The sequence below is a fragment of the Hypomesus transpacificus genome, chromosome 7, assembly GCF_021917145.1.
Source record: "Hypomesus transpacificus isolate Combined female chromosome 7, fHypTra1, whole genome shotgun sequence".
NCBI classification, from domain to species: domain Eukaryota; kingdom Metazoa; phylum Chordata; class Actinopteri; order Osmeriformes; family Osmeridae; genus Hypomesus; species Hypomesus transpacificus.
Genome location: NC_061066.1, coordinates 6,272,975 through 6,297,552, shown reverse-complemented (window position 1 = coordinate 6,297,552; position 24,578 = coordinate 6,272,975). Strand labels below are relative to the sequence as shown.

The window sequence follows — 24,578 nt, the reverse complement described above, 5'->3', positions numbered from 1 at the left end:
CTAAAAAGACCTACTCCATGAACACTTAAGATGCCTAGATATCCACACGCTCGTGCACACACACTATAACGCTAAAAAAAAATACCTACACTATGCACACTTAAGATTCCTAAATATCCACACCCAACACACACTTTACTACATATGAGTACGCTAGCTTAGCTGGTCAATATCAGGGTGTACGTTTCCTACTCAGCAGATGTGGTCCCCTGTTGTGGTGGACATATGTCAACTCAGGCTCCATGGCAGCTATGATGACAAAAAAAAAATCCCTAATGGGGAGTACCTGCCGACAGTGGTCCGAGGACAGACTACCACAAACCGGCTTCAGGGCGTTCACCGATGCTCGAGGGCCACAAGGGCTGTCCTGTCTTTTACGGCACGGTCATACTCTGCCCGTGCCATGAAAATGCACCCGGTGATTAAGATGTTGATTCGGTGACACACAAACACAAATTCCTGGAATTATAGATGCAGTGCCCGTCATGGATCTCGCTACAGGAGTATCATGTTTACAAAACGGTAACGCTATGTGGTGATGGACATAAAGATAATCCACACTTTTACTTCTCAATGGCCTCCTCATACTACTGGAAACCTGTCATTAACTCTGCCCATTGCAATGTGAGAAATAAAATGTTTACTGACAAAGTGGAGTTTGTTTCCTGAGAAATCCACTGTGTGCAGTAGCTAGTTTGAGTCTTTCAATGAATGCTAGTTGCAGTGGTCACGGGCCAAACACTAGAGGGCAAACCCATTTGTATATGGGTTTGGGAGTCCCAACGACGTAGGGAGTCAGATGGCTGAGCGGTGAGGGAGTAGTAATCAGAAGGTTGCCGGATCGATTCCCCGCCGTGCAACATGATGTTGTGTCCTTGGTTAAGGCACTTCATCCTACTTGCCTCGGGGGGAATGTATCTGTACTTACTGTAAGTCGCTCTGGATAAGAGCGTCTGCTAAATGACTAAATGTATATTGATATACTTAGTTAGATATTCATATTTATTTGTCATACAGTCGATACTGCACGTCCCTGGGGCCTGAGCCATGCACTTGACGCATTTAATACAATGCCTGGCTGGCGAGATAATCGAGCCACAGAGACATTCAATGAATTACATGTAGATACTCACAAACCAATATTGTGCCCCCTTTTGTCCAGGTGCACTACCTGTTTGGCGGGAACCCAGGCAAGTCCTGCTCTCCAAAGATGCGCCTCGACGACTTCTGGTCCCTCAAGCTGTGTCGTCCTTCCAAGGAGTATCTGCTCCGCCATTGTCGATACCTGATCAGGAAGTACAGGTAACACCACACACTGAAGACCTAGGCAGATCATTGCCAACTTTCTAGTCATTGTGACATCATAGTCTTTTGTATGCATTTATGTCCTGATCCCCATAGATATATATAAACACTAGATGTCTTACGGCGGAGTCTAGAACGTCCGCACATGGCGGCCATCTTGCTACAGGGAACTCGCTCACCCATAACATTGGGTTGGTGCTACATGTAGTTTTTAAATAACCATAACTTGCTCAATTTTCAACCGATTTTTTAATGGTTTGGTTTGTTATCAACGTCAGAGATGTAGCTATGCCACTGCATACTTATGATAAAGTATGTCATAAAAAAATTAATAGAATAGAATGATAACAAACCAAACCATTAAAAAATCGGTTGAAAATTGAGCAAGTTATGGTTATTTAAAAAGTACATGTAGCACCAACCCAATGTTATGGGTGAGCGAGTTCCCTGTAGCAAGATGGCCGCCATGTGCGGACGTTCGACTCCGTTGTCCGGTAACGCGGACGAGACATCTAGTGTTTATCTATGCTGATCCCCCCTTCATTCCCCCAGGGATGGTTTCATCATACTGAATTCAATCCCAATGTGCCGTTTCCTTTAGGGATGCACCGAATCCAGATTTTTGGGGTTCGATTCGGTATTTGGATTAGATAAGATTCTACCGAATACCGAATCCTACTCCCATCCTCAGTCCATTAACACAGGAAACACATTAATGAAGTAAACAACGTCCACAGCAGTGTATTTTTCATTTTATTAACTGTAAAAAAAAAAAAAATTGGCAACATTATGCCAGGAAGACAAGTGGGAATAACTATTTTGACAATTACCATATGCCTATCTCAAGATCCAATTAATATCCAAAGTATTAGATTTTAGATTTCTTTAATTTTTTGGGGATGTTTCATACGCAAATGTTTTAACAGCAGAGATTCTGTGTATTGTTTAGGGTCCTTGTCACCACAAGACAAATCGGTATTGCAAATTGAACATTGTGGTGTTCATAGCTCGACTTGAATCGCCTTCTTTTGACTGAAAGTACTGCCAAACAACACTTTCTGCTCACGAGTTCAATTTTTACTTTCTCTCAGCCTACTGCATTGAATGGTCTACCTACATAAACACCTTCCCGTAATCAACGGCGGCGTCATTACGTCGACCAGCGTAGCATGCGTAGTGCAAGTGTAGGGTTTGGTTTGGTGAAAAAAAAAAATCGAAGGTTCGGCCAAAACCGAACCCCGTCAAAAAGCCCAATATTCAGCCGAATCTGAAACCGAATCCTGGATTCGGTGCATCCTTAGTTTCCATAGTTGACTGTCCAAAGCTTTTGCTGCGTGATACATTTTTTTCCTTTGACTCTTACACCTTCTAGTGGTAGCATCATGCCATTTTCAACATATTTTCTGTCCATCGGCTTACTTCTTGTTTTGGAGTGTTCTGTGTGTGCATGCCCGTATTGATGTGCTTGGGCTTTGGCAAGCGCTAGACTTGTCGTGTAAGACACCTTGTGTGTTTCCTGTGGTCAGGTTCGAGGAGAAGGCCCAGTCGGAGCCCTTGAACGCTCTGAAGTACCTGCAGAACGACCTCTCTCTGACCGTGGACCACACTGACCCCGATGAGACCAAAGAGGTACACTTGGCTAGGATGGGAGCAGAGAGAGAGACAGTTGAAAATGATAGAAAGGAATGTTGAGCGAAAGTGTGGGGGATTTGAGAGTGATCTAGAGGGAGGAAAGGAGGCATAGCAGACTAGGTGGGGCAGACATTGATAGAGTGACGAGTCGTCTACAAAACGTTTAGTTTTCGCTAACATGACTTATAGATGGCCTATTGTACCGTTCAGTTCCAGCTCTTGCCCTCTGCACTGTTCAAGTCCAGCTCAGACTTCATTCCGTTGGGTAAGTGTGTAATGTGATGTATTTAATTTAGCAGTCGTGTTTGTGGTCCCACTACATCATCACTGCACATGATTCCTCCAGTCATCTAGAAATAGTCATTGTTTTTCAGTACGTCATTTTCCTCCCTGCTTCCTTCCCCCCCTCCATCTCTCTCTTCCCCCCTTTTATCCTCACTCCCCCCTCTTGCCCCCTCTCCCTCACTTCCCCCTCCTTTCTTTCCTCCTCCGCTCCTGCCCTCCCTCACTTCCTCCCTCCCCATGAATAGGTTTCTCAGACGTTGACCAGACGTATGCCCAGCGCACCCAGCTCTTCGACACGCTCGTCAACTTCTTCCCAGACAGCATGACCCCTCCCAAGGGCAACCTGGTCGACCTCATCACCCTGTAGCCCCAACTCCCTCCGTCCTCACCCCACCTCCACAAGGGACTCTCACTTTGTTGGTGCAGTAATACAAAATGTGTAATTATCATTAAAAAAATATATAATTATATACGTACATTTTCATCAAGCTCTCCCAGTGGAGGAGGTGATTGGGCTTTGCTCGATGCGACCACACCTCTTTCTCTGTTGAACAGCGGTTTGTTCATCAGCGGTACTAACCACACATAAAGGGTTGATGTTCACTCACCGAAGAGCTGGGGGGGGGGGGGGGGGGGGGGGGGGGGTAGAACACTGAACATCAACACCTAACATCACTGTGGATGAAAGAATCAAGTAGTGTGTCCCTCTAGGCCCGGTATCCTTTCCTTGCGGACTAGTTTTACGTCTGCGTCGAGGAATGGATTAATTCCGAAAAATTGTAAATTAAGCTCTGCCAAACATGGCTTCTTGTGTTAATTTTTCTTTTCTTGGATTTTGGGTTTACATGAACTGTGATTTCTCATCAGCAGTTTGTTAGACTTGGGAGTATCCTCTAGTCTTGAATTTTAGTTGTATACAGCTGACATCTCACACACAGACAAAAAGCTGTTCTCTTGCTTCACCTATTTGATGCCCAGATTTATGGTAATAATTGCCGTGCTCAATTTTCTGAAATGATATTCTAGAAACAGTAGAGGAATGATGTTTTAAATTACGCCTGAATTGAGCTTGGTCATTCCCGATGATCCAGTTTAAATTTAAATGTATGTGTTTGGAGGGGTGGGAGGGGGGTGCATTATTGATTTTTTAAATAGACGGTGATCATGCCTTGAGTGTAAAGTACCTGCATAGGGAAAACACTATCAATTTTAGAAAAGTTTTGGTCCAATTTCAAAGTGTCTGTAGGATTATTGGAAACTAATAGTTCTCCTGTAATAAAGGGGCATTCTTGTACATACACACATTTATGAACACCCACACATAGGATCTGAGTGACTTTACTCTTCAATAAAGACACTGCAATAAAGCGAGACACGGCAAGGGGTGGCATTGGCAACTTGCATAGTTTACGTTCATGCCGCAATCATGAGAACAGCAATGACAAAATATTCCCCCTGTCTAGACGCTGTCTGTCCAGACCCCTTGTAGATCCTCCAGCAGAGGTGTTTACACCCACGTTGCCGTCTCAGAAGAAGTCGCTTGGCTGAAGTCCTAGCGATGAAGGAGTTGGATAGCTTAGCTGCCTGCTTCAACTTTTGCAGTCAGCGTTTATCAGGTCTTTGGAGTCAAATACCCTAGGTTTTTGTGTAGGAGGACAGTGTGATCGGTCTATTTTCAGGACCTAATCGCTTCCGTTCCTTGGTCGGGGTACGACCGCGGGGTGTTGTAGTCTCTGAGGTTCATTGTGCGTGCGATACAGAGACAATATAAGAAAAAGAGATGGGAGGTTCATATCGACAACATTAGACAGCTTGTTACTGTTGTTGTCAGAGTTCAAAACTTTCCCCCCTTCAGGTGTCTTCCATTTCCTGAGGTTTACATTCATATTCCATGTTGTTGGGTTGTTGCCAAAGACCGGCTGTTGTTATTTTATTTTTTACTCTGTGTACTTCTGAGCTGGTCTGTTGTGTTCTCTTACTATTTTGCCTAGCGATAGAGGGCTTCACAGGTGATGTAAACACATTTTGTGCCCAGGCTCTTCTAACCTTTATTTGAAGTGAAAGCGTGTAATCAAACAATGTTGGAGAGAGAGCGACGGAGAACCTGCTCTGCGATGTCTGAACAAATGTCAGATTTGGTAAAGACGTAATTTAATCCCTTGTTGCCATACTCCGAATTAGTTCCCTATATAGACTTGAGTGGAATGAATAAATCCGACTTTTTTGTGTGCACATGTTCGAAGAATGCATTTTGCATTGTGTCCATTTTGCATTGTCTGTGCGTACTTCTGCTGCTTTCATAGAGGTAGGCAGACAGCTTTTTAAAGAGTTGATATAGATATACTGAAAGTGGAGCGATACCACCCAGGGCAATAAACCGTTACTTCACAAGGAAATTATTCATGCATGATTTTCCACTGGATTCAGGGCTTTTTTCCATTGTAGTTGTACTAGGGTTGATTTGTGCCAGGGTTTTATTAAATTTAAGAAACGTGTTTAAACAAAGAACAAAATTAAAGCACCTTGTTTGTAAAACAATGCCAAATACATTTTCTGTAGCTCTCTCTCTTCAGGGTAAATAGTCAAAATTGTGTATATGTAATGTTATTTTTTCATCTCCCTCCATTCTTCATGCACCCCCTCTTCCTCTTCTACCCCTGGCTGAAAATCAGGAGTATGCAGATACTCTTGTGCTGGTGAACACTACTCTGGATTTACGTGAATGTGTAGAAAGCCTATTGTAGAATTGCATTGTATGTAATGTATATAATGAATAAAGATTGTATTTTGTTCAGGTTTTCTTAATCTGTTCTTTAATTTGTCGGGTCCTTTCGTGTAGTGTCAGTAATATTTTGTTATTTTCTTATTGGAGAATAACTAAGACTATATTTTATACTATACCATATATAGTAATGAGTACTGTGATTGCTTTGGGCATTTGCAGGACCGCTTGGGATTCTAGACAAGATTTGTATAGTGCAGATAAAAAAAATCTTTATTGGTATGAGAAGATATGGCTATCCTGGTCAGGATACCATAGTGACCATTACCAAGCTCAGCTTCCAGTGTGTCAGACCCCTGTTTGGCTTTGTCAGCAAAACAAACCATAAATATGTCCAATACCGCTAAGAACTTTGGTGAAAAGGACAAAAATACCCTAAAAGAGGTGAGACTACAACAGAAGTGGCAAATGTGTTGATTTGTTTGGTTAACTTCATTAAGGTGATCAAATATAATTTACGAAGTGTGAATAGCATGTGATTGTGATTAGATACATTTCAGAACATTTTACATGATACAGTTGACTGAAAACAAAACAAACAATATCATATTTTATAATGTGCACAGGCCTATACCGTGGGGTGGCCTACAGTATAATGCTAAGCCTCCTCTTGTGTACTTGTAACACAAAAAAACAAACACAAAATAACATTTACAGTGTTTTTCCCTTCATTTCTCTGGAAGCTTTTAGCTTTCATAAGCTTGGTCTCTATGAACCTGCTGGTTTGCTAGCATACTTCAGGATACAGTTGTACCAGCATTGCCTTCTGTGAGGATGCCTGTACTGGCTCACCACAGCTAAAATGTAGTGGTCGCATTTGCAAGGATAATTATCCTGAGGTCATCTGTCTAAGTCACTACGGAGCTGTAGAAATTTTACAGCTCAATCCTAGTACAATTACTTAAGTTTAGTTCTGTGATCTATCCAAATGTCTTTTTTTCCCAAACATGTCAAAAATACTTTATGTACAGATGCTCAAGTGTACAAATCAATAAATGATTATTGATCAGTGTAGTGTAGTGAGAGTTAGAAACCTTAAAACCCCCTGAAAGAACATTTTAGGTGCTTGGTATTCATCCGGGTATACAGTAGATCTAAAGTCTTGGTGTGACTCTTGGTCAAGTTCCTCAAATAACAGGCACTCTGGAAATGGTTGTCGCGGTTCTTAAGATACATCTTGGGTAAAACTGGACACAGCAGTTATTGGCTCTTTACGAATTGGTAGTTTAATTTCCTTGGTAACCAACAGTGGTGTTTTTTCTGTTTCGTTTGATCTGATTTGTGATGTTGCCACAACACCCAGGTGTCATACAGTATGGAAAAGAAACACATTCATAGAACTGACCTGTCTCTATAACTTATCACTCAACCTTCTGTTCTATGAAACGTTTATCTTGAGCCCAATATCTTCTCCATGGAGCAGAGTGTGATGAAGCATTTGGTGGTCAGTCAGAGGAGAGGGAGGGACTCGGTAAGGGTTTGGAACCTCCCTCCACCCCCGCCTCATCCCACCTCACAGGTGTGTGTCCTCCTCATCAGGAATGTCATCTTTCAGAAGGTTGTCGATGGGAACGATCCAGCTGTCGTTGAACTCTCCGTTCAGGGCCATCTTCTTCTCCTGCATCTCCGGCTGGACCTCCATCACTTCTAGCGTGGGGTTGTCGTGGTAACCGTTCTCCACCGTCTGCAGCTCCTCTGTCAAGTGTTGCTGGGAAGATGACGGGGCACGTTAGGTCTGGACTGGTATTGGCTGGTGGACCTGTCACTCCAAATAACGAATAATCCTCAGTGAATTATATAACAGCATGAATGCCACCCTACCTGGTTCTCACAGTAGGGTTTGCGTTGGCGGGAGGCATAAATAGCTAAGCCCACTATTATGGCCAGCAGGGCTCCACAGAATGCTAGAATGGCGATGAGGGTCGTTTTGTCCTCGGATATCTGAAGGAAACAGAGCTTCCACTTTTAAAACCTGCACAATTCCACCAAATATACTCTCATCATCCCCTTGGTTAATTCAGGAGGATAAGACTGGAAATTATCTTGCTTGTTACCTCAATGTTTGTCCCAACCAATTTCTCATGGTAGCGACGAGCTAATGTAGGATTCCCTGTAATAAAAATTGGGAACTGGATCAAAGTCTATCTACTACTGTAGAAGTTTCTAAAAGTTATAGGTCACTGCTTTTTTTGTTTTGTTTTTGTTTAACATGTACGGCTTGTGTACCTTTGCCAATTAACATTATGCTGTCAAACTCTGTTTTGCTGCCATGCTCTCGGACTGTCAGGTTGCAGGTCGCTTCCAGCATGTTCTCCATCAGCCACTCACACAGCTTGCTCAGGTTTGGTTTCTCATGATCCTGTCAAAAGAAAAACTCTGTGTCTGTCCGTTGGGTTCAAATGATTCCCCAGGTTGTCGCCACATCAAAGCCACAACAAAGTGACAACCGATGCTGCGCCGATGTCTTTTTCACCACAACACCATCTCTCTTTACACTGGTGGAGTGGAAGAGAAGATCAAAGGTGACTGCACAAGTGAGGTTTTGTGTATATTGAGCTGTGGATCTTAGTGGATCGTGATCAGAAAGAGAGTCAGGGGGAATGAGAGCGGGTTGGATGAAAGATGGAGATCAGTGCAAGTGATTCCAATAAGACAGTTTTTTCAACCCATGACTGTGAAATATATATTTTTATTCCATAATAAGTTAAAATATACCTTTATTCGTCCCATAATGGGGAAATTCGGGCATTGCAGCAGCAAAATGGTGTTCTATTTAGAGCAGGGCTGGTTGTATAGTCTCACAGCAGCAGGAAGAAAGGACCTGCAGTACCGCTCCTTCACGCACTTAGGGTGATGTAGCTGGTCGCTGAAGGAGCTACTCAGTGCAGAGACAGTGTCCTGCATAGGGTGGGATTCATTGTCCATCACTGATGATAGATTTGCTACCATCCTCCTCTCTCCCACAGTGGCGGTCCTAGCACATTATGCGCCCAGGGCGAGTTTACCCCCCCCCAACCCTGTCGGCCGACCCCCGACAGCCCACGGAACGAGCACCGCTACTACCTGGCGGTGGCAAACGAAGGAAAATGCTGCCTGGCACCGTCTCAGCAAGCAGGGCTGCCTGCAGCTGCCTGAAGGGGGTGCCAATATGCCAATTCCCCACAAACTGAAATGATAAATAAGAGAAAACCGCGCAGAGATTTCTTTTTTTTAATGCTTGTGCGCCCCCCCACGTGACATGAAAAAATGCCGCCCCTCTTTTTATTCTAGTCAAGTTTCAGTCGACTGAAAGTCTGAGCATTTTTGTCTTATTTTAGTCAGACTTATCCATTACTATTTTCGTCTGGTTTTAGTTGACGAAAACTGATGACATTTTAGTCTGGTTTTAGTCTACGAAAACTAATGACATTTAGTCTAGTTTAAGTCAATGAAAATTGTATTTTAGTCTCTTTTTAATCAAAACAGAAGTAGTCTAAGCAGTAGTCTAGGGTAGGCATAATGCCAAAACCATTTGTTTAATGTATTGGTCTAGAATAAGGTATTCAAAGTCATGTTGTTGGTCCAAATTCAGTTCAGTGTGATTGCTATGTGAATGACAAAACAAGTAGAACAACTACAGTATTTGGCCAACAAGGGATGCTTAGTACACATGCAGTCAGTCAGGTAGGAACTAAGAACCCACTTTACACTATAATACAAACAAATACATACGCACACACACACACACAGTATGCCTACACACACTAGTCACACATGTTAACCCACTTTACACACTTACAAACAAACACACATACGGTAGTCACACACGGTAGTCTCAGTCGGTATCAGCTCCAGGCTAACGTTTAAAGCAGGGGTGTTGTTAGACATAAAGCTCTACTGGGGCACAGGCACCTATTCATATTCCTTTTTTTTCTTCCAAGCTTGCTGCGCACAATGTATTCGGTTATTAAAACTCCCCTTGCTTAACCCACAACTGGGGCACGTGCCCCAGTAAAAAGGGTCTTAGACCGCCCCTGGTTTAAAGCCAACGTTAAAATGAGACACATTAAGCACAGCCTCATGAGTTAGCTAATAATAATAACGCGACCAAACAAGACGTATTTCGTCTCGTTTCTATTTTGTAAACTACATTGTCACATTTGTATTCGTCAACAATATTGCATTATACATTTAATTATAGTCATCGTCACATGACCAGCATTTACGTTGCGTCTCGTCTCGTTTTTGTCACTTGATAAAGGTTCGTTGACGTCATAATTTTCGTTGACGAAAGCAACACTACTGTTGGTGGCTGATCCATGATAGAAAGAGAGAAGGAGGCCCATTCAATTGCGCATTTAAATGCTCACAATTTACATTATAGTGGGTGGAGAAGGCGCTGATTACCCGATGAACTGCAGGTTTGGTAAATACGACGTAAGCTGACCATTGTTGGCCATGGCGCTGATAACGCAACGTTTGCAAATGTATGTACATGAGGGCCTGTGTGCCTTAAAACACTGTGCATTAAAACACTGTGTGCATTAAAACACTGTGTGCAACTCCCGATCGTATTTAACTTCATTTTACATCATGGACGACGAGAGATTCATCCTACAAGTTGAGCAACACTACTTGTATGACACCACAAATAGCCTTCACAAATTAAAATCTCACGAACGTGCCACTACAACTGCCTCGCAGCTTCTCTTCTGAAATTCTGTAAGGCCGCGGTGGGTCTGGTGTTAACTGCACCATTGACTAGAGCAGGGGTGTCAAACTCATTTCGCATCGTGGGCCACATACGGCCTAGGGAGATGTCAAGTGGGCCGGACCATTAAAATTATACCATACTCTGCTATAAATAACCAAAATATCATGTCTTTCTTCTGTGTTATCTAGTTTAATTGATATAAAGACCATATCGTATAAAGTCCGTCCAACCGCTTTAACAAGTAATGATCTCTTCGGTGGTGTAGTTGGTTAAAGCGTTGTACGATTACATATTGTTAACGCGAATCTGGGATCCCAAGTTCGCGCCCCAGTCCAGTGAATCTCGTACGATATTCTTTAACTTTTACTGTGAGAAAATGACATAATTCTAAAGGCCTACGGATGTATCACAACATTTTAATGTGTGAGCACTAATATCAGATCAAAATGAACACATGTAGCCTTAATTAAATATTGAATAACGTAGGGTAGTCTACCGTCGGAGACAACCACTACGCCTCATTCAGCCAGTTTAAACGGCTGCTAGATGACGCTGTTCATTTTCAAAGCGCCGATAGTTCGGCTTTTTGGGCCGGCACAATCCGGAAGAAACCATCAAAGCTTCACAAGGCATCGTTCGCCCATCCCTAGTAGAGACCAAGGTATTAAATGATACCGTCTGCTGTTTTCAGTCTGTCTCAGTGATGCGGCTTGTCTTCTACTCTGATGGAAAGAGTGCGCCCCTTAGCGGATAATCCATGAATTGCAGCGAATTAAAAATATTAATTCCATGTCTTTTATGCATTTTTTCCACTTTCAAATTATCCTGCGGGCCTGATCGAACCTCCTTGGGGGCCGGTTCCGGCCCGCGGGCCGTATGTTTGACACCCCTGGACTAGAGTGACCGTGATCAGCCGCGATCAGCTTCAACAGTTGCGTCGCAGCCGTAACTCGCCGAAGATGCGTCCGGTGTAAATGGGGGTTGAGAGTAAAGGCCGATTTATATTTCTGCGTCTCCGTTAACGGACAGACGCATGCAAGGAGTCGGACGGAGTCGGGCGGATTGGTTGAATTTATACTACTGCGTGCTGAAAGCAATTCACAGCCAGAACAGTAGATGGCGCTGCACTGCGATGCTAGCTAGGAGCAAATTTACAAATGAACTGTTTCATCAATAAAATAAGCACATTCTCAGCAACTACACTGCACATTTCTCGTCACATTTTAATTCAGATGCTGATTTACATGTAGTACTGTTTAGCTGAAATGAAGAGTTGTAAAAACCTACAACAATGGCGGTCAAAGGATTCTGTTCTCTTGTTGGTCATGGCAACCCCGCCCCCACCCCTGACGCAAGCGGTTCTAAAGGCCGATATATGCTTCTGCGTTTTTCGAAAAACGGACACATGGGAACGCCCTCGTCTCCGTGGAACGCCCTCTACAACCTCTCCGTCAGCCCTCGTAGAGCCTCGGACAGCTTGACGTGCACCTCCTTAATTTTGTAACTCTCCGTCGTAGCTATGGAGAGCTACGGAGAGCTACGGAGAGCTACGGAGACCCCCTTGGCTGTGATTGGTCAGTATTAAGTACCGCTTGCGTCAGGGGTAGGGGCGGGGTTGTCGTGATAGCAGGACGAACAGAATCCTTTGACCGCCATTGCGTGTAAAGTTTTTACAATTCATATTTCAGCTAAACGGTACATGTAAATCAGAATCTGAATTAAAATGTGATGAGAAATGGGCAGTGTAGTTGCTGAAAATGTGCGTATTTTATTGATGGAACGGCTAATTTGTAAATTTGCTCCGACTTTTCGGAAGCCTAGGTAAATAAACACTCAACGACGTCTAAACAAAAAACCGTTGCGCCACCTACACTTCTGGCAGTGAATTGTTTTCAGCACCCACAGCCTACGGAGAACCATAAACGCAGTCTATCCGTCCGTATCCGTGCGTATCCGTGCGCCTGCCCATCCGTAAACGGAGACGCAGAAGCATATATCGGCCTTAATACGGACCAATCATAGCCAAGGGGTATCCGTATAAAGACGCACGGACAGACGGATAGTCAGGAAAATCAGGAAAATCAGGAGGCGCACGCAGAACTCTGCGAGGGCTCTGCGAGGACACGCAGAGGGCGTTTCTTGACGGAGAGGGCGTTCCCCGTGTGCGTGTGCGTAAAAACGCAGAAGTATAAATCGGCCTTAAATCATGAAAATATGGGTATAAATTAGGGATGAACCGATATGGAAATTTTGGATGATACCAATAACTCTTTATATTTGGAAGCCGATACATGGAAATACAAGATAAATACTTTTTTTTTTACAAAAACAAAAGGCAAACAAATACAGTGGACAACTGCTTTTATTAAAACTTTAACTGCATAACATCTAGATATTTCTTTAACCTAAATTATCAGATTTCTTAAATGTTACAATTAATTATAGCTCACATTTCTATGGCCGACTTTCTTTTATATAAATAAAATATATTGCCTGAATAATCCATAATTTATTGGCCTTAATTTATCGGCCAGATTTTCTTATCGGACCAGTAACAATAACACTAAAAATAAACTTTATCGTCTTTAAATGTATCGTCCGATACCGATATGGCTGCTGATATATCGTGCATCCCTGGTATAAATACATATTTAGACAATATAAATAATATATACACATATATTTAATATATATAATATAGGTGGTGCTTCAGGAATCAGGAAGGGGATACCGGCTGCTCTGTATTCTGGCTATCCAATTTTTATGAAGTGTTTTTAGTATGTTTCGTCAGTAATTCTAAATGTTACATTTGATTTTAATGGTGGTTTTAATGACATTTCGACGCTGTTAAACTTACCTTTGCTCCTTTGGACATAAAAAACTGTAGAAAAATAAATAGATACATGTTTATGAGATGGAAAACAAATACAAACATTGCTATTGTAATGTTATTTTTTAAAGTAATCTTGAGAATTACAAGGAATCTTGTTTAGACTTTTTAAATCTCACGTTAAATGCTGGTTTGACGGTTATTGTGTTTGTTGTGGTGACCAGTACAGCTGGAGTCGAAACATCGTTTGAAGGAGTGGTCTTGTTCCAGGTTGTAGCTCCTGAATTTTCAGGCTCAGTTGTGGATTGTTCCTTGCTCATGCCTGCAGCACCACCATTAGGACCAGAAGTAGAGTCACTTGTAGTGCTATGAACAGGATGACTAGTTGGGCCAATAGTAGGCTCAACAGTAGAGCCATTGATAGCATCACCAGTAAGACCAGTGGTAGGTTTACCAGGAGAACCAGTGGTAGGTTTACCAGGGTCAGTGGTAGGGCTATCAGTATAGCCAGCGGTAGGGGCACCAGCAGAGCCAGGGGTAACAGGAAGGAAAGTCGTAGTTTGTAAATGGATAGCAGTACCATAAGGGACAGGGGTAGGGGTGCCAGTAGTGCCAAAATTAACAGGCGTAGTAGCGATACCAGTAAGGTTACCAGTAGAGCCAGTGGCAGAATAAACCGTGGATGTAGATTTAAAAGCATTTCCAGTGGTAGGGCCACCAGTAGGCTCAGTGGCAAGCTGACTAGTGGTTTTAGTGTTACCAGTAGTGGATGGGCCAGCAGTAGTTTGATTTTCACCAGAAGTGCAATGAATCAAGAGCCCTGGAGAAAAAGAAAAGAAAATAGTTGAATAATTTGTCAATAGGCCCAACATACAGATTTCTACAAGGATACATTCCTGGGATTCTCTATTTTAAGTAAGCAGGACAGGATGCACTACACAATAACCAAGGAAGTACCCCACCCACACCACTGGGCTGGCCAAGGCAGTCGGAACAATCCTATGCTAGACTGGGATCCAGGGAACTTAGAACACTGCCTTCCATATGTGCCAACAAGAATTCTCTTCATTAAATTCAATTAACCAGAAGTATTACTGACTTTTTCTACATACAGCATACAACATTTTAAATGTTGTGTGCAGGCAAGAATGCTAAATCACGCCAAAAGCTATATTGTTTAACAACAAATGTTAAAGTAGACATTAGCTAGTTAACAAGTTACAAACTAGATATATAAGTTATTATTTTCTAGTTATAGTATTACAATCCAAATCAGTAATGTCATACAAATTGAATAGAATACGTGATCCTTGGGCTAAATTGTCTTCAATCATGTGAAAGAGGCAGTACATGTGGTACAAACAGTTAATGTGACGGAAGCATGCACTGTCATTCAGTGAATTGCAGTTCTTATTCAAGAAGGTACACAGCTCCTAGGCACGAAGAAACAACATATGGGACTAGGAGCAAGCTAAACGTCAGACACATCAGGAGGTTTCAAACGCTGGTAACCACAAGGGGGACAGTTTCTTATGTCATAGGGAAGCACACTAGTAGTGGGAAGAAGTTCCAACCCATGATTAAGAAATGTTTAATGGTGAAAAAAAATCTAATGTTACTCAACATAGCAGACTTTGCTAACTGACTGGGTTAAGATCAATTCTGGCTATATCCCTGACAGACATTTCAGAGAGTGTGAGAACTGACCCCATGTCCTTCCTGTCCCCTGAGGTCACTGGGTATTCTGATTCACTTTTTTCTCATTTCACAGTGTGTACATACATCTATGTGTGTGTGTGTTTGAGGGAGACACTGGCAGGCTGAAAGACAAAGCCTGAAATGTGGACAGATTCCAAATCTGTCTGTTGTCTTTTGGTGCTGTGAAGCATTTAGCTTATATGCTATTGTCTTAAGAGGCGGTAGATGGCTGGTCAATAGTGTGTATGAGTGTGTGTGTCTCGTCTTTGTGGAGACACACTAATGGTGGTCCGAGGGAGCTCTCTGTCCTGACGCCTTGTTTAGACTCAGTGGGCTTCAACCCAATCCTGTTTAGAAAGAGAGCTTCTATCCGTACACAGTCACAGAATGGCTATCAGCCCCCGGAGGGTTGAGACTTTTTGAATTGTCCTGCCTTCCTGCCTGCCATGTTGTAAAAATCACCCCCAAGGCCTTAGGCCCCCACACAGTTAGAAAAGAGGGGAGGGAGAGAGAGGAGAGGAATATGGAAAGATGAAATAGGCTGCACAGTGAGTCTAAATGCAGCCACATGCTTTCTGTTTGCCCAGTGCTGGTGAGTGTGAGTGTGTGTGTGTGTGTGTGTGTGTATATATACACTTCCATTCCAGACTGACCATCCCTAGCCACCAAGATCGATGCGTGTCTGATTGTGAACGCCTACCGTAAGGGCCCAAAGGGAGGAGAGTAAATAAATAAGTGTAGCTGTCGCTCCAGACTTCTCCAGACAATGAGTCCCTGTTAGGTCGCGGGACCCAGACAAAGACTGCACAGCACTGCAAGGCCCCGGGTTCGGCTCTGCCAGGAGGGTCTACTCTCTCCACTGGCCCCCCCACTAAAGCCCTGAGATGGTGTCTTATTGAGGAGGGTAATTCAGCTAGATCGACAGGGTGGAGCAGGGAGTTGGGGTGGATTGGGGAAGAGGGGGGGGGCAGCTTTACACGGCACTTATTCTCCATGGAGGATAAGCGAGGAGGGGGGTCTGTGAATGTGAGAAACGCCGTGCGGAATAAAGGAGAAACAAGAGAATGGGAGCAGAGATGGATGGGAGGGGGGAGGGGGGAGAGAGAGACAAGGAGGGGTGGGAGTGTAGGGGGGTCTCAACTGCCGTGATCCAACCACCACATTTACACAGACGTGGGCTCTCACTCGCAATGTGGCGCGCACACGCACAAACGCAGGCATTCCCAGTCCTTAGATACCAGGGTGGCATGTGTGTTTGTGTAGGTTTGAGCAGTGGGGTGCGCTAATGGTGAATTCCTGCAATGCAACAAGTAGCCCATCTTCACAGGAGCACTGCTGTTTCAGATTAGCTGACACAGTAAAGAGTAATGGATTCCATTACATTGAACTAATGCTGTGTAGTTATTACAGGACTGTTGATTAAGTAGAAAGTTCACAGCTGGTATGTCAAGAATGTGAAGTGACATGTTCGCCAACCCTTCACTTTTAACAGCAGTCTTTGTCACACTTCCTTGTCCTCTTGCAAAAAAGACACTTTGGGCACCTCTGTGTATGTAATGGACAGTATGCAAAGGACAAAATGCAATTTTGAGAAAATGAACTTAATGGGTGTGCTCACGCCTTCGGCGAGCACAACCATTGTTGTCTCACATATATGTTTTTATTATTATTATAATTTTAAAAAAATTCTAAGGATCCGTCAATATTTGGACTACATAGACAACGTTGGTGTCAAAAATGTTGTCTTGGTAGCGATTGGGTTGCTCGTATTTGTATTTACGTTTCGTTGCACGGTTTAGGCTGAAATTAAATTTTTGTGGCAAAAAGTGCCTTATGTCAACAACGGGTATTCAGTGCTAGCGTACGTCACAACGTCGGCACACATTAGCAACGACGCATTAGATACGACGTGCTAGACTGTTGCACAGCATGTATCGCATCGCACCGTGGTGTACTAGCAGCATTATACATTTAAAACTCACATGAAATGCTGTTTTTTGGATGCTTTTATATAGGCCTTAGTGGTCCCCTAATACTATATCTGAAGTCTCTTTCCCGAAATTCAGCCTGGTGCAGAATTATAGCCACTACGAGTAGTCCCACAATGAGCTTTCTTCAGAACGCGCTGTTTCTGTGTCTGTAGCTTTAAATGCTAATGAGGAGGAGAGAGGCGGCACCATGCGCTAATGTTTACAGTGGATGTATCGCGATGGCTCGTAGACCCGTTGCTGTAAGATGCCTCGAATTTGCCCATTCTCATCTGCTAACCCTGGTTTGCAGAGCTGCACACATTTCAATGTGGGGAAAGGCGGATATCGTGCGCGCCATAACACCAACTGCAGAACGTTATCCACATAACAACGAAGTGTACAATACTGCGTTACAGAATGTGTATTCACGCACATACTTGATGCCATCTTGAGGGTTTAGGTTGGTTGAGGGGCAGTTCTATGGGCGTATGTGAAGCCCTCTGTGACATGCTTGCGTGTAAAAAGGGCTATACAAATACATTTGATTTGATTATCTATCTTAACATTAGCAACAGTACCTCATCTGTTATGCAGGGGCTCATCTGGTTGTGCAGAGGCTCGGATGAAGGAACTAAAAAAATACTTTCCTTTTCATTTGTACATCCAAGCACTGAGCAACTGTTATGCTTCTCCAGGAAAAAACGATATCGCACTCGCCCTTGCACGGTCGTAGCTCAGTTTCTCATGGGCGGGCCAGATTATCTGGGCGGGCAAAGCAGAGAGAGGGGAGGTAACCTTCCTCCTTGTGACGTCACAAGGAGGAGATTTTCAAACAGAGCAATTAAGCCTTCATTTTCTCAAAGGCGGAGAAGAACACCCAAGGCTTGGTTTACCCAATCGAAAATTCTAGCCACTGGGGGACCAAAGGCAGGCTAGGGGAACTGATATTAATGTTAAATAACCTCCTAAAGTGAAGTTTTATTGTCATGTGACCTTTAAGCAATTCAAGACTTGCATGTACAGTAAGTAATGTCACATTAAAGAATGTATTTAAACTCAAGCTTGTGTGGTGCGTCGCTGTCTTCAATGCCACAGCCTAAACTTTATATCAAAAGATACTTTTTAAATTTCCGTTGCATTCAAACAATACCCTCAGTGTAGTTTGGCTAGAAACAGCAGCTAGGCTACAGTAGCTTGCTCATAGCACAATTCAGCTTCTCCAGGCAGGGCTCTAGACTGAGACTAAAAAGTTGCTTTTGGCTTTGTTACTGACAATGATTAGCCTGGGTGCCAGCTGAATTTAGCCCCGCCCACAAAAACATTTGGTCGGGAAGTTGGGTCTGGGGTCGCTCGGTTTGGGAAAAACTATGTCAAATTGTCAGGGCAGGCTTTATACGATGATGCACAGATGATCAACAGTAACGTAATCACCACGTCACCAAAGAGCGCTTGGGTTGAATTTGTTCTCAACAAACAACATACTATGTTGCTCTGATTGGTTGTAGGTCTATCCAATTGAGCGAAGAGGCATTTTTTTCCGGGTACGGTTGAAACACGCCCCATACTCACAGCCCAACGGTGCGGTATCAGACTCATATTCTGACTAGAATTATGAGTATGACAATGTCAGGCTAGACAATGATCGCTTACAGCAAACTTTTAATTAGCCATTTCCCCCTAAATAAATATCAAGCTTATTTACGTGTTTGGGGGCATATTATCAGTCAGCAGATGGTACTGTTTCAATCGCGATTCCATCTGAAAAATACTGCCGGTGACAACGTTGTTAGAATGGCTTGTTTCAAAGGGGGTTCAGCTTGTTTATTAAATGGACTCATCTGCAACCGATGCAAGCAAGCACACCCTACAATCTCCCCTGAAATGGTATCCTCTCTAGTATATTAAGTACATGTTCTCAAAATTGCATTTTTATACTGCCACAAAAACAAATTTGTTTAGATTTAAGTTAATATTTGTGTAAAAATGTTGGGTTCCTACGACTTTTGCACAGTACTGTAAGTACTTACATGCAAACAGATCCAAGCTACCACCTGCAAACAGATACAAGCTACCTCCAATGCATAAGCACAACCCTTTGTTTACCTCGAGAAGAAACAAACTCTTTTTCTGAGAGAGAATTAGGGGAGGATGCTAAAGGTGATGAGCCAGATAAGAAAGGTTTTGAGATAGTCAAGGGAAGGGAGTATGTGTGTGTGTGTGTGTGTGTATACCTATGCATGTGTGTGAGCTTGTATGAGTCAGAGCAGGACGAGAGAGGGGAGGAGACCGGGAGTTGAGCAAGGGTCCATGGCAGTACCAGCTACAAGCTTGATTCATGAACACCTGGGAATGGAGTGAGAGAGGGGCTGGGTAAAGTAGGAGAGGTGGGTTAGGTGGAGTAGAAGAGGTGGGTTAGGTGGAGTAGGATAGACGGGCAGGGTGGATTAGGACAGAGGTTGGGTGGAGCGTGGGGTTTGGTAGAGTAGGAGAGAGGGGTTAGGTGGAGTAGGGGGAAGGGGTTAGGTGAAGTAGGAGAGAGGGGTTAGGGGGAGTAGGAGAGGGGGGTTAGGGGGAGTAGGAGAGAGGGGTTGTAGGAGGGTGGGGTTGGGTAGAGTAGGAGGATGGTGTTTGGGTGGGCTTGCTTATGGACATCAGACAGTGATGGAACCAAAGGTTGTACTGTCCAAACCTTTACACTCCCTAAAGAGACACCTATCTCCTGTTACAGAGTTAAGGAGGTGCTGTGGGGTTCTGGATAAGACAGAACTGTGCCATTGGTATTACCCACCCCCACAGCCCACTAAGGGAAACATCACCTGACACTTCAAACACTGTCTGCCTATTACCATCTCTGCTGTTTAATCAATCTTGAAGTGCTACAGAAGGTCAGGCAGGAGAGGTGAACTCGAGGCCGGGAATCCGCCACCACACCCTCCCTGGGAACAGGGATGTTGATAAAGGGGGTTTTCCTATCTATTGTTCTCCGTGCTCTCCTAGACTAGCCTGAGGAAGCCCCCTTTTGCCAAGCAGCATCCAGGACTGAAGCCCCTGTCTAACTTAACCTGAACTCTCATGACCAGATGGGTGGTGAGTCAATGGTTAAGGACTGGGCTACGCCCCTGGAAGTAATATTTGATAACCCTGATACCACCACTTCGATCAAAGAATTGTAAAGAACATAAGCTTTTGTCCAAACAATTTATATTAAGCCTAATGACATGTAAGGCAATAATTAAGATGGACAAATTATATTAGCCAATTCGTTATTTCTGACCTTGACCGCTGTGGGGGGTTTCAATTATGTTGTTAATAAAAACGTAACCGTTTGGTTTGGAAAAAGGGATGACAAGTAACTTTTCGTTGTTTTTGCACAACCTCGAAAAAACAGAAGCTCTCCGTGAGGCGAGGAGCAGGTGCGACCTGCACATAATTAAAGAATAACACTTTACTCGATTCGGGAGGGCCTTCTTATGCGGGTCACGGGAACACTCCATTATGCGAGGCCGTTGTCTCTCCTCCTGCTCTCGAGTATAGAGCGGGCGGAGAGGTGGGGGGGGGAGGGACTGAGGACCCACTGGTGAAGTGAGGGAAGATGTTTGAGCTCCGTGGACCTGACTCTCTCTTTCTCTCGTACCTACCAACGTAACTCTTGTGGCACTTGCAACTCTCCCATGTAGGCTACCAAAACTCACGGGGCACTTTATGTCCACACAATTGGTTTTCATATAGGGCCTACACACTAGATCGTGTGGCGGGTAATGGTGTAGAAAAATGCGTTAGGCTAATCTATTTACATTAATCCATCTTCTCGATTCTCAAATACGTCTCTGAACTTGAGTCACCTTCATAATGACATTATCTTGTTATAGCCTATTGAAACTTTACCAAAGAGTGCGCCTGTCCTAAATAGTTTTCACTACACGTGCTTCTCTGCATGTCATGAAGACCTGACCATTTGTCCTCATCCAGGACCTCAGAATTAGAAAACAAGGTAATAGTTTTCATGCAGAATAGAATAAAAAAACAATAAAACTTACCACATGAAACAAATGCCCACACGAGTTGCATCTCCGTTTTCATCTTGATTATTTCTGCGTACGTTAATTATAAGTCACTGTTCCTTCAGAATTCAATCCACGTCTTATGAGATTTAAAATTCTAAATGCTGAATAACTGTTGTTGGTTCTCGATGCTGACGCTGTTCTGTTACGCCTATCTTCTTGATTTTGTAGGCCGTTTTGATGAAAATGATTTTGCCGAAGTTATTGTTTTTCTTGAAAGCCAAGAATGCTTTTGTGCGTCTGCCCTTTTCTCCCTCTCTCCGAATCGAAGATTTGGCTGAAAGTTTTTCTCACGTCTCCTTGGCTGCGCCAATTGTGCACCGTAGTGACTGACTCTCTCTCTCCAGAGGGGCTTGAAGATGTATTGTGCTCTGGAAGCGTTAGCTCCGTGCTCAGTTCAGATCTCAGTCTACTCAACAAGTGTTAGCTGTATGGCACTGCCCATTCCTAAAGACTGGCCTGCTTATCATACAAGACCATGAAGTGGAGATCCATGCATGCCCGGCACCGGTCGGGATTGGGTGGGACCTGGCACGCCCTGTCAATAGGCTACCTATCCGCCCCTCCAATAGTACAAAACATTGTTTTTATGTCTATTGTATATACATTCATTAAATTATTAAATTATCATTATATTCGTTTAAAAAGTCGATTTGATTTGTGCTTGCTAAAAAAGTTAACATATAAGCCAATATATAGCTTTCAAAACTTTAATTTCAGTAAGTCTGGAAACCTTCGATATTGAAATACATTTAGAAAGTCTGAAATAGTAGTCAAGTCCTACGAATACTAATCAATTATTAGTAGAATGCTTCTGGGGCAGACTCGGACTTATTGTGTATTTATATATATATATTATATTTAAATTGTTTTATTCTTAGATTTTTTAGTTCTTAGATATAGTTAAACTTTTGTACTTTTACTAATTTAAGATCCGTATATGTTTATTGTTTGCACCTCCCTGCCACAGTAAATTCCGTGTTTGTATAATAGTCCATGGGCCCAGGCATATATCGGTACCATCTGAGGAAACCAAACTTTAGGGCTACTAAGTTATTGGTAGGGACTACATGATTATTTCAATATGTGACAACCGTTCCAGAACAGCAGCTAAGTGTATGTATTTAGCATTTTTACCATTTTACCATTCTGAGATAGACGTTTTGGGGGAAATCACACAATGGATTATTGATTCATCAGAAAGTTGCCGGTTCGATTCCCGGCCGTGCCAATGACGGTGTCCTAGGCACTTCACCCTACTTGCCTCGGGGGAATGTCCCTGTACTTACTGTAAGTTGCTCTGGAAAAGAGTGTCTGCTAAATGACTAAATGTAAATGTCAATAACAGCTCAGGATATCCAGATTGTTATCTGCACACTTACAACAAGCATACTTCCCATCTTGAGGCACATGCTTTAGTTTGGTATTCAAATAACGGCTGATTTGCACGCTAGATTTTGTAAAATCTTGCAGATTTATTATCATTATTTACGGAATGTTGTGTGTCCCATATGAGTGCCACAATCCTAATGGATCAGCTCCCCATATGTACCTGGTTTGCAGGGAAGCACAAAGGAGGACCATCCAGCTGGTTTCAACAAAGTTGTAGACTTTTTCCTTCTCCTACCGTCGAAATGCAAATTGCGGCTGAATATATGAAAATTACAATGTAGCTCAAAGTGGCAGAGCTGGAGTCCACGCAGGAGGAAGCAGACACCTGAATGCGCCTGCATGAGGCTGGGTACAAGGCTGTGGTGATCACTGCCAAAGATACAGATGTCCTCGTGCTGTGTCTTGCCTTCAATAAGGACACCCCATGCCCCGTGTATCAGAAGTGTGGTACGCAAACCCGCACACGTTTCCTAGACGTTGACAAGCTTACTAGGTCGATGGGAGGCAGTGTCTGTGATGTCCTGGTTGGACTGCACGTGTCCTCCGGTTGTGGTACGGTCAGTGCCTTTGTAGTCTGGGGAAAGACGGATGCCTTGAAGCAAATGAAGTTGGATAAAACCTACAAGAGGCCTTCAGTCAGCTCAGTCATTCATGGGAAGTATCCACCGAGCTCTTTCAGAAGCTGCAAGAGGTCACCTGCCACATTTACGTGCCGTCTACTAACATCACGAAAGTCCATGAACTCCGACATTAACTTTTCTGTGCCAGACGGGGAGAAACAGAGTCCAGTCAGCTTCCACCATGTGAAGACTGCCTCTTCATGCACATCCTCCGTGCACACTATCAGGCTGCTATTTGGAGGTGCTGTATGCAATGCCAACCCTATGTTCCAAGTCCCAAGGGTTGGGGATGGACCACTGATGATGACGGGAAGCTGGCCATCGAGTGGATGCACGGTTCTCCAGCACCGGATGCAGTGTTGCAACTGCTTTCCTGCAAGTGTGAATGGTCATGCAAACTCCCAGACTGCATGTGCCTTGCCAATAGCCTGAAGTGCACTGACGTGCAAGTTCAAGTTGCGAACTTGCAGCAACTAGAACGCTGATGTCGAGGGAGAGGTTGTAAACCTTGAGGACTCTGATGCTGATAACAGTGATGAAGACTAGACTACTGATCCATGGTGTGAATGTTTTGGCATAATCACAAGGACATTCATGGCTATATGCATGAGTAAAACATGCCACGTATTGTGGTGAAATTTGGAAATTCACATTTTGGACGCTTGTTGGAACTAGGGTAGGGGAAGTGCAATTCCTTTAACTGTGGTAAAAACTTGTAATATATCCATAAATGTTTTCCTCATACAACATGTGCATGTTGTAGGCTACTGCGGTTCAGTAGAACTACCCAGGGAACTTGTATGACAATATTATAAATTAAAATGTACTGAAAATCACTATAATCAGCAACATTTTTATAGGCCCTATTGTTTGCCCCTTTCTGCCATAAAACAAATTCCGCCATCAGGATTGACAGAAAGGATTATTTTTGTAGTATAAATAAAGCATTTCAGACATGTGTTTGTTGTTTGTAGTTCATTCTAGCCCCATGTGGAAACAGCAATTGCATAATTAGTGAATGTTTCCGAGTTTGCCTGTTCGCTTTCATTATGCGGAGGGTGGGTACATAGAGATGATAACTACCAATAAGATGCTAGTCTGCAATGGTTATCACATCAAAATATGATCCATATATTTACACCAATTCAAAAATCATAACTAGGATTGGTTTCCTTAGATGGTACTGACAAGTGGAATTTCTGGCCTCGGCCCATGGACTATAACATACTGTACATGGCGAATAAACCAAATTCTGATTCTGATTCTGACTTAGCGACATAACATATCAAAGGAAACCACTCATAAGGACT

The 24,578-nt window shown here is 43.4% G+C and overlaps 2 protein-coding genes across 4 annotated transcripts in view; one reads left to right on the top strand and one right to left on the bottom strand.

Moving 5' to 3' along the window:
• Window positions 1-6,027, top strand: part of mkln1 (muskelin 1, intracellular mediator containing kelch motifs) — a 30,098-nt gene extending 24,071 nt beyond the window's left edge. For all 3 annotated transcript variants that reach the window (XM_047023248.1, XM_047023247.1, XM_047023249.1), the window contains 4 exons: window positions 1,163-1,302; window positions 2,832-2,934; window positions 3,148-3,202; window positions 3,468-6,027. In XM_047023248.1, the coding sequence (XP_046879204.1) occupies window positions 1,163-1,302; window positions 2,832-2,934; window positions 3,148-3,202; window positions 3,468-3,589 (420 nt within the window). In that variant the 3' untranslated portion in view covers window positions 3,590-6,027. The remainder of the gene's footprint in view (window positions 1-1,162; window positions 1,303-2,831; window positions 2,935-3,147; window positions 3,203-3,467) is intronic.
• On the bottom strand, window positions 5,151-21,738 carry podxl (podocalyxin-like). The gene is made up of 7 exons (XM_047023250.1): window positions 21,233-21,738; window positions 13,707-14,347; window positions 13,555-13,578; window positions 8,231-8,363; window positions 8,059-8,114; window positions 7,826-7,945; window positions 5,151-7,712 (listed from the first exon to the last, which is right to left on the bottom strand). The coding sequence occupies exons 1-7, from the start codon at window positions 21,273-21,275 to the stop codon at window positions 7,518-7,520; spliced, it is 1,212 nt and encodes a 403-aa protein (XP_046879206.1). The 5' UTR covers window positions 21,276-21,738; the 3' UTR covers window positions 5,151-7,517.
• Between the last annotated feature and the right edge of the window lie 2,840 nt (window positions 21,739-24,578).

Coding starts and splice junctions, on each gene's coding strand:
- podxl (XM_047023250.1), bottom strand. CDS start 21,275: ATGAAAACGGAGATGCAACTCGTGTGGGCATTTGTTTCATGTG. Junction 14,348..21,232: donor GTGGGCATTTGTTTCATGTG/GTAAGTTTTATT, acceptor CTTTTTCTCCAG/GGCTCTTGATTCATTGCACT. Junction 8,115..8,230: donor CATAATGTTAATTGGCAAAG/GTACACAAGCCG, acceptor TTTTTATTACAG/GGAATCCTACATTAGCTCGT.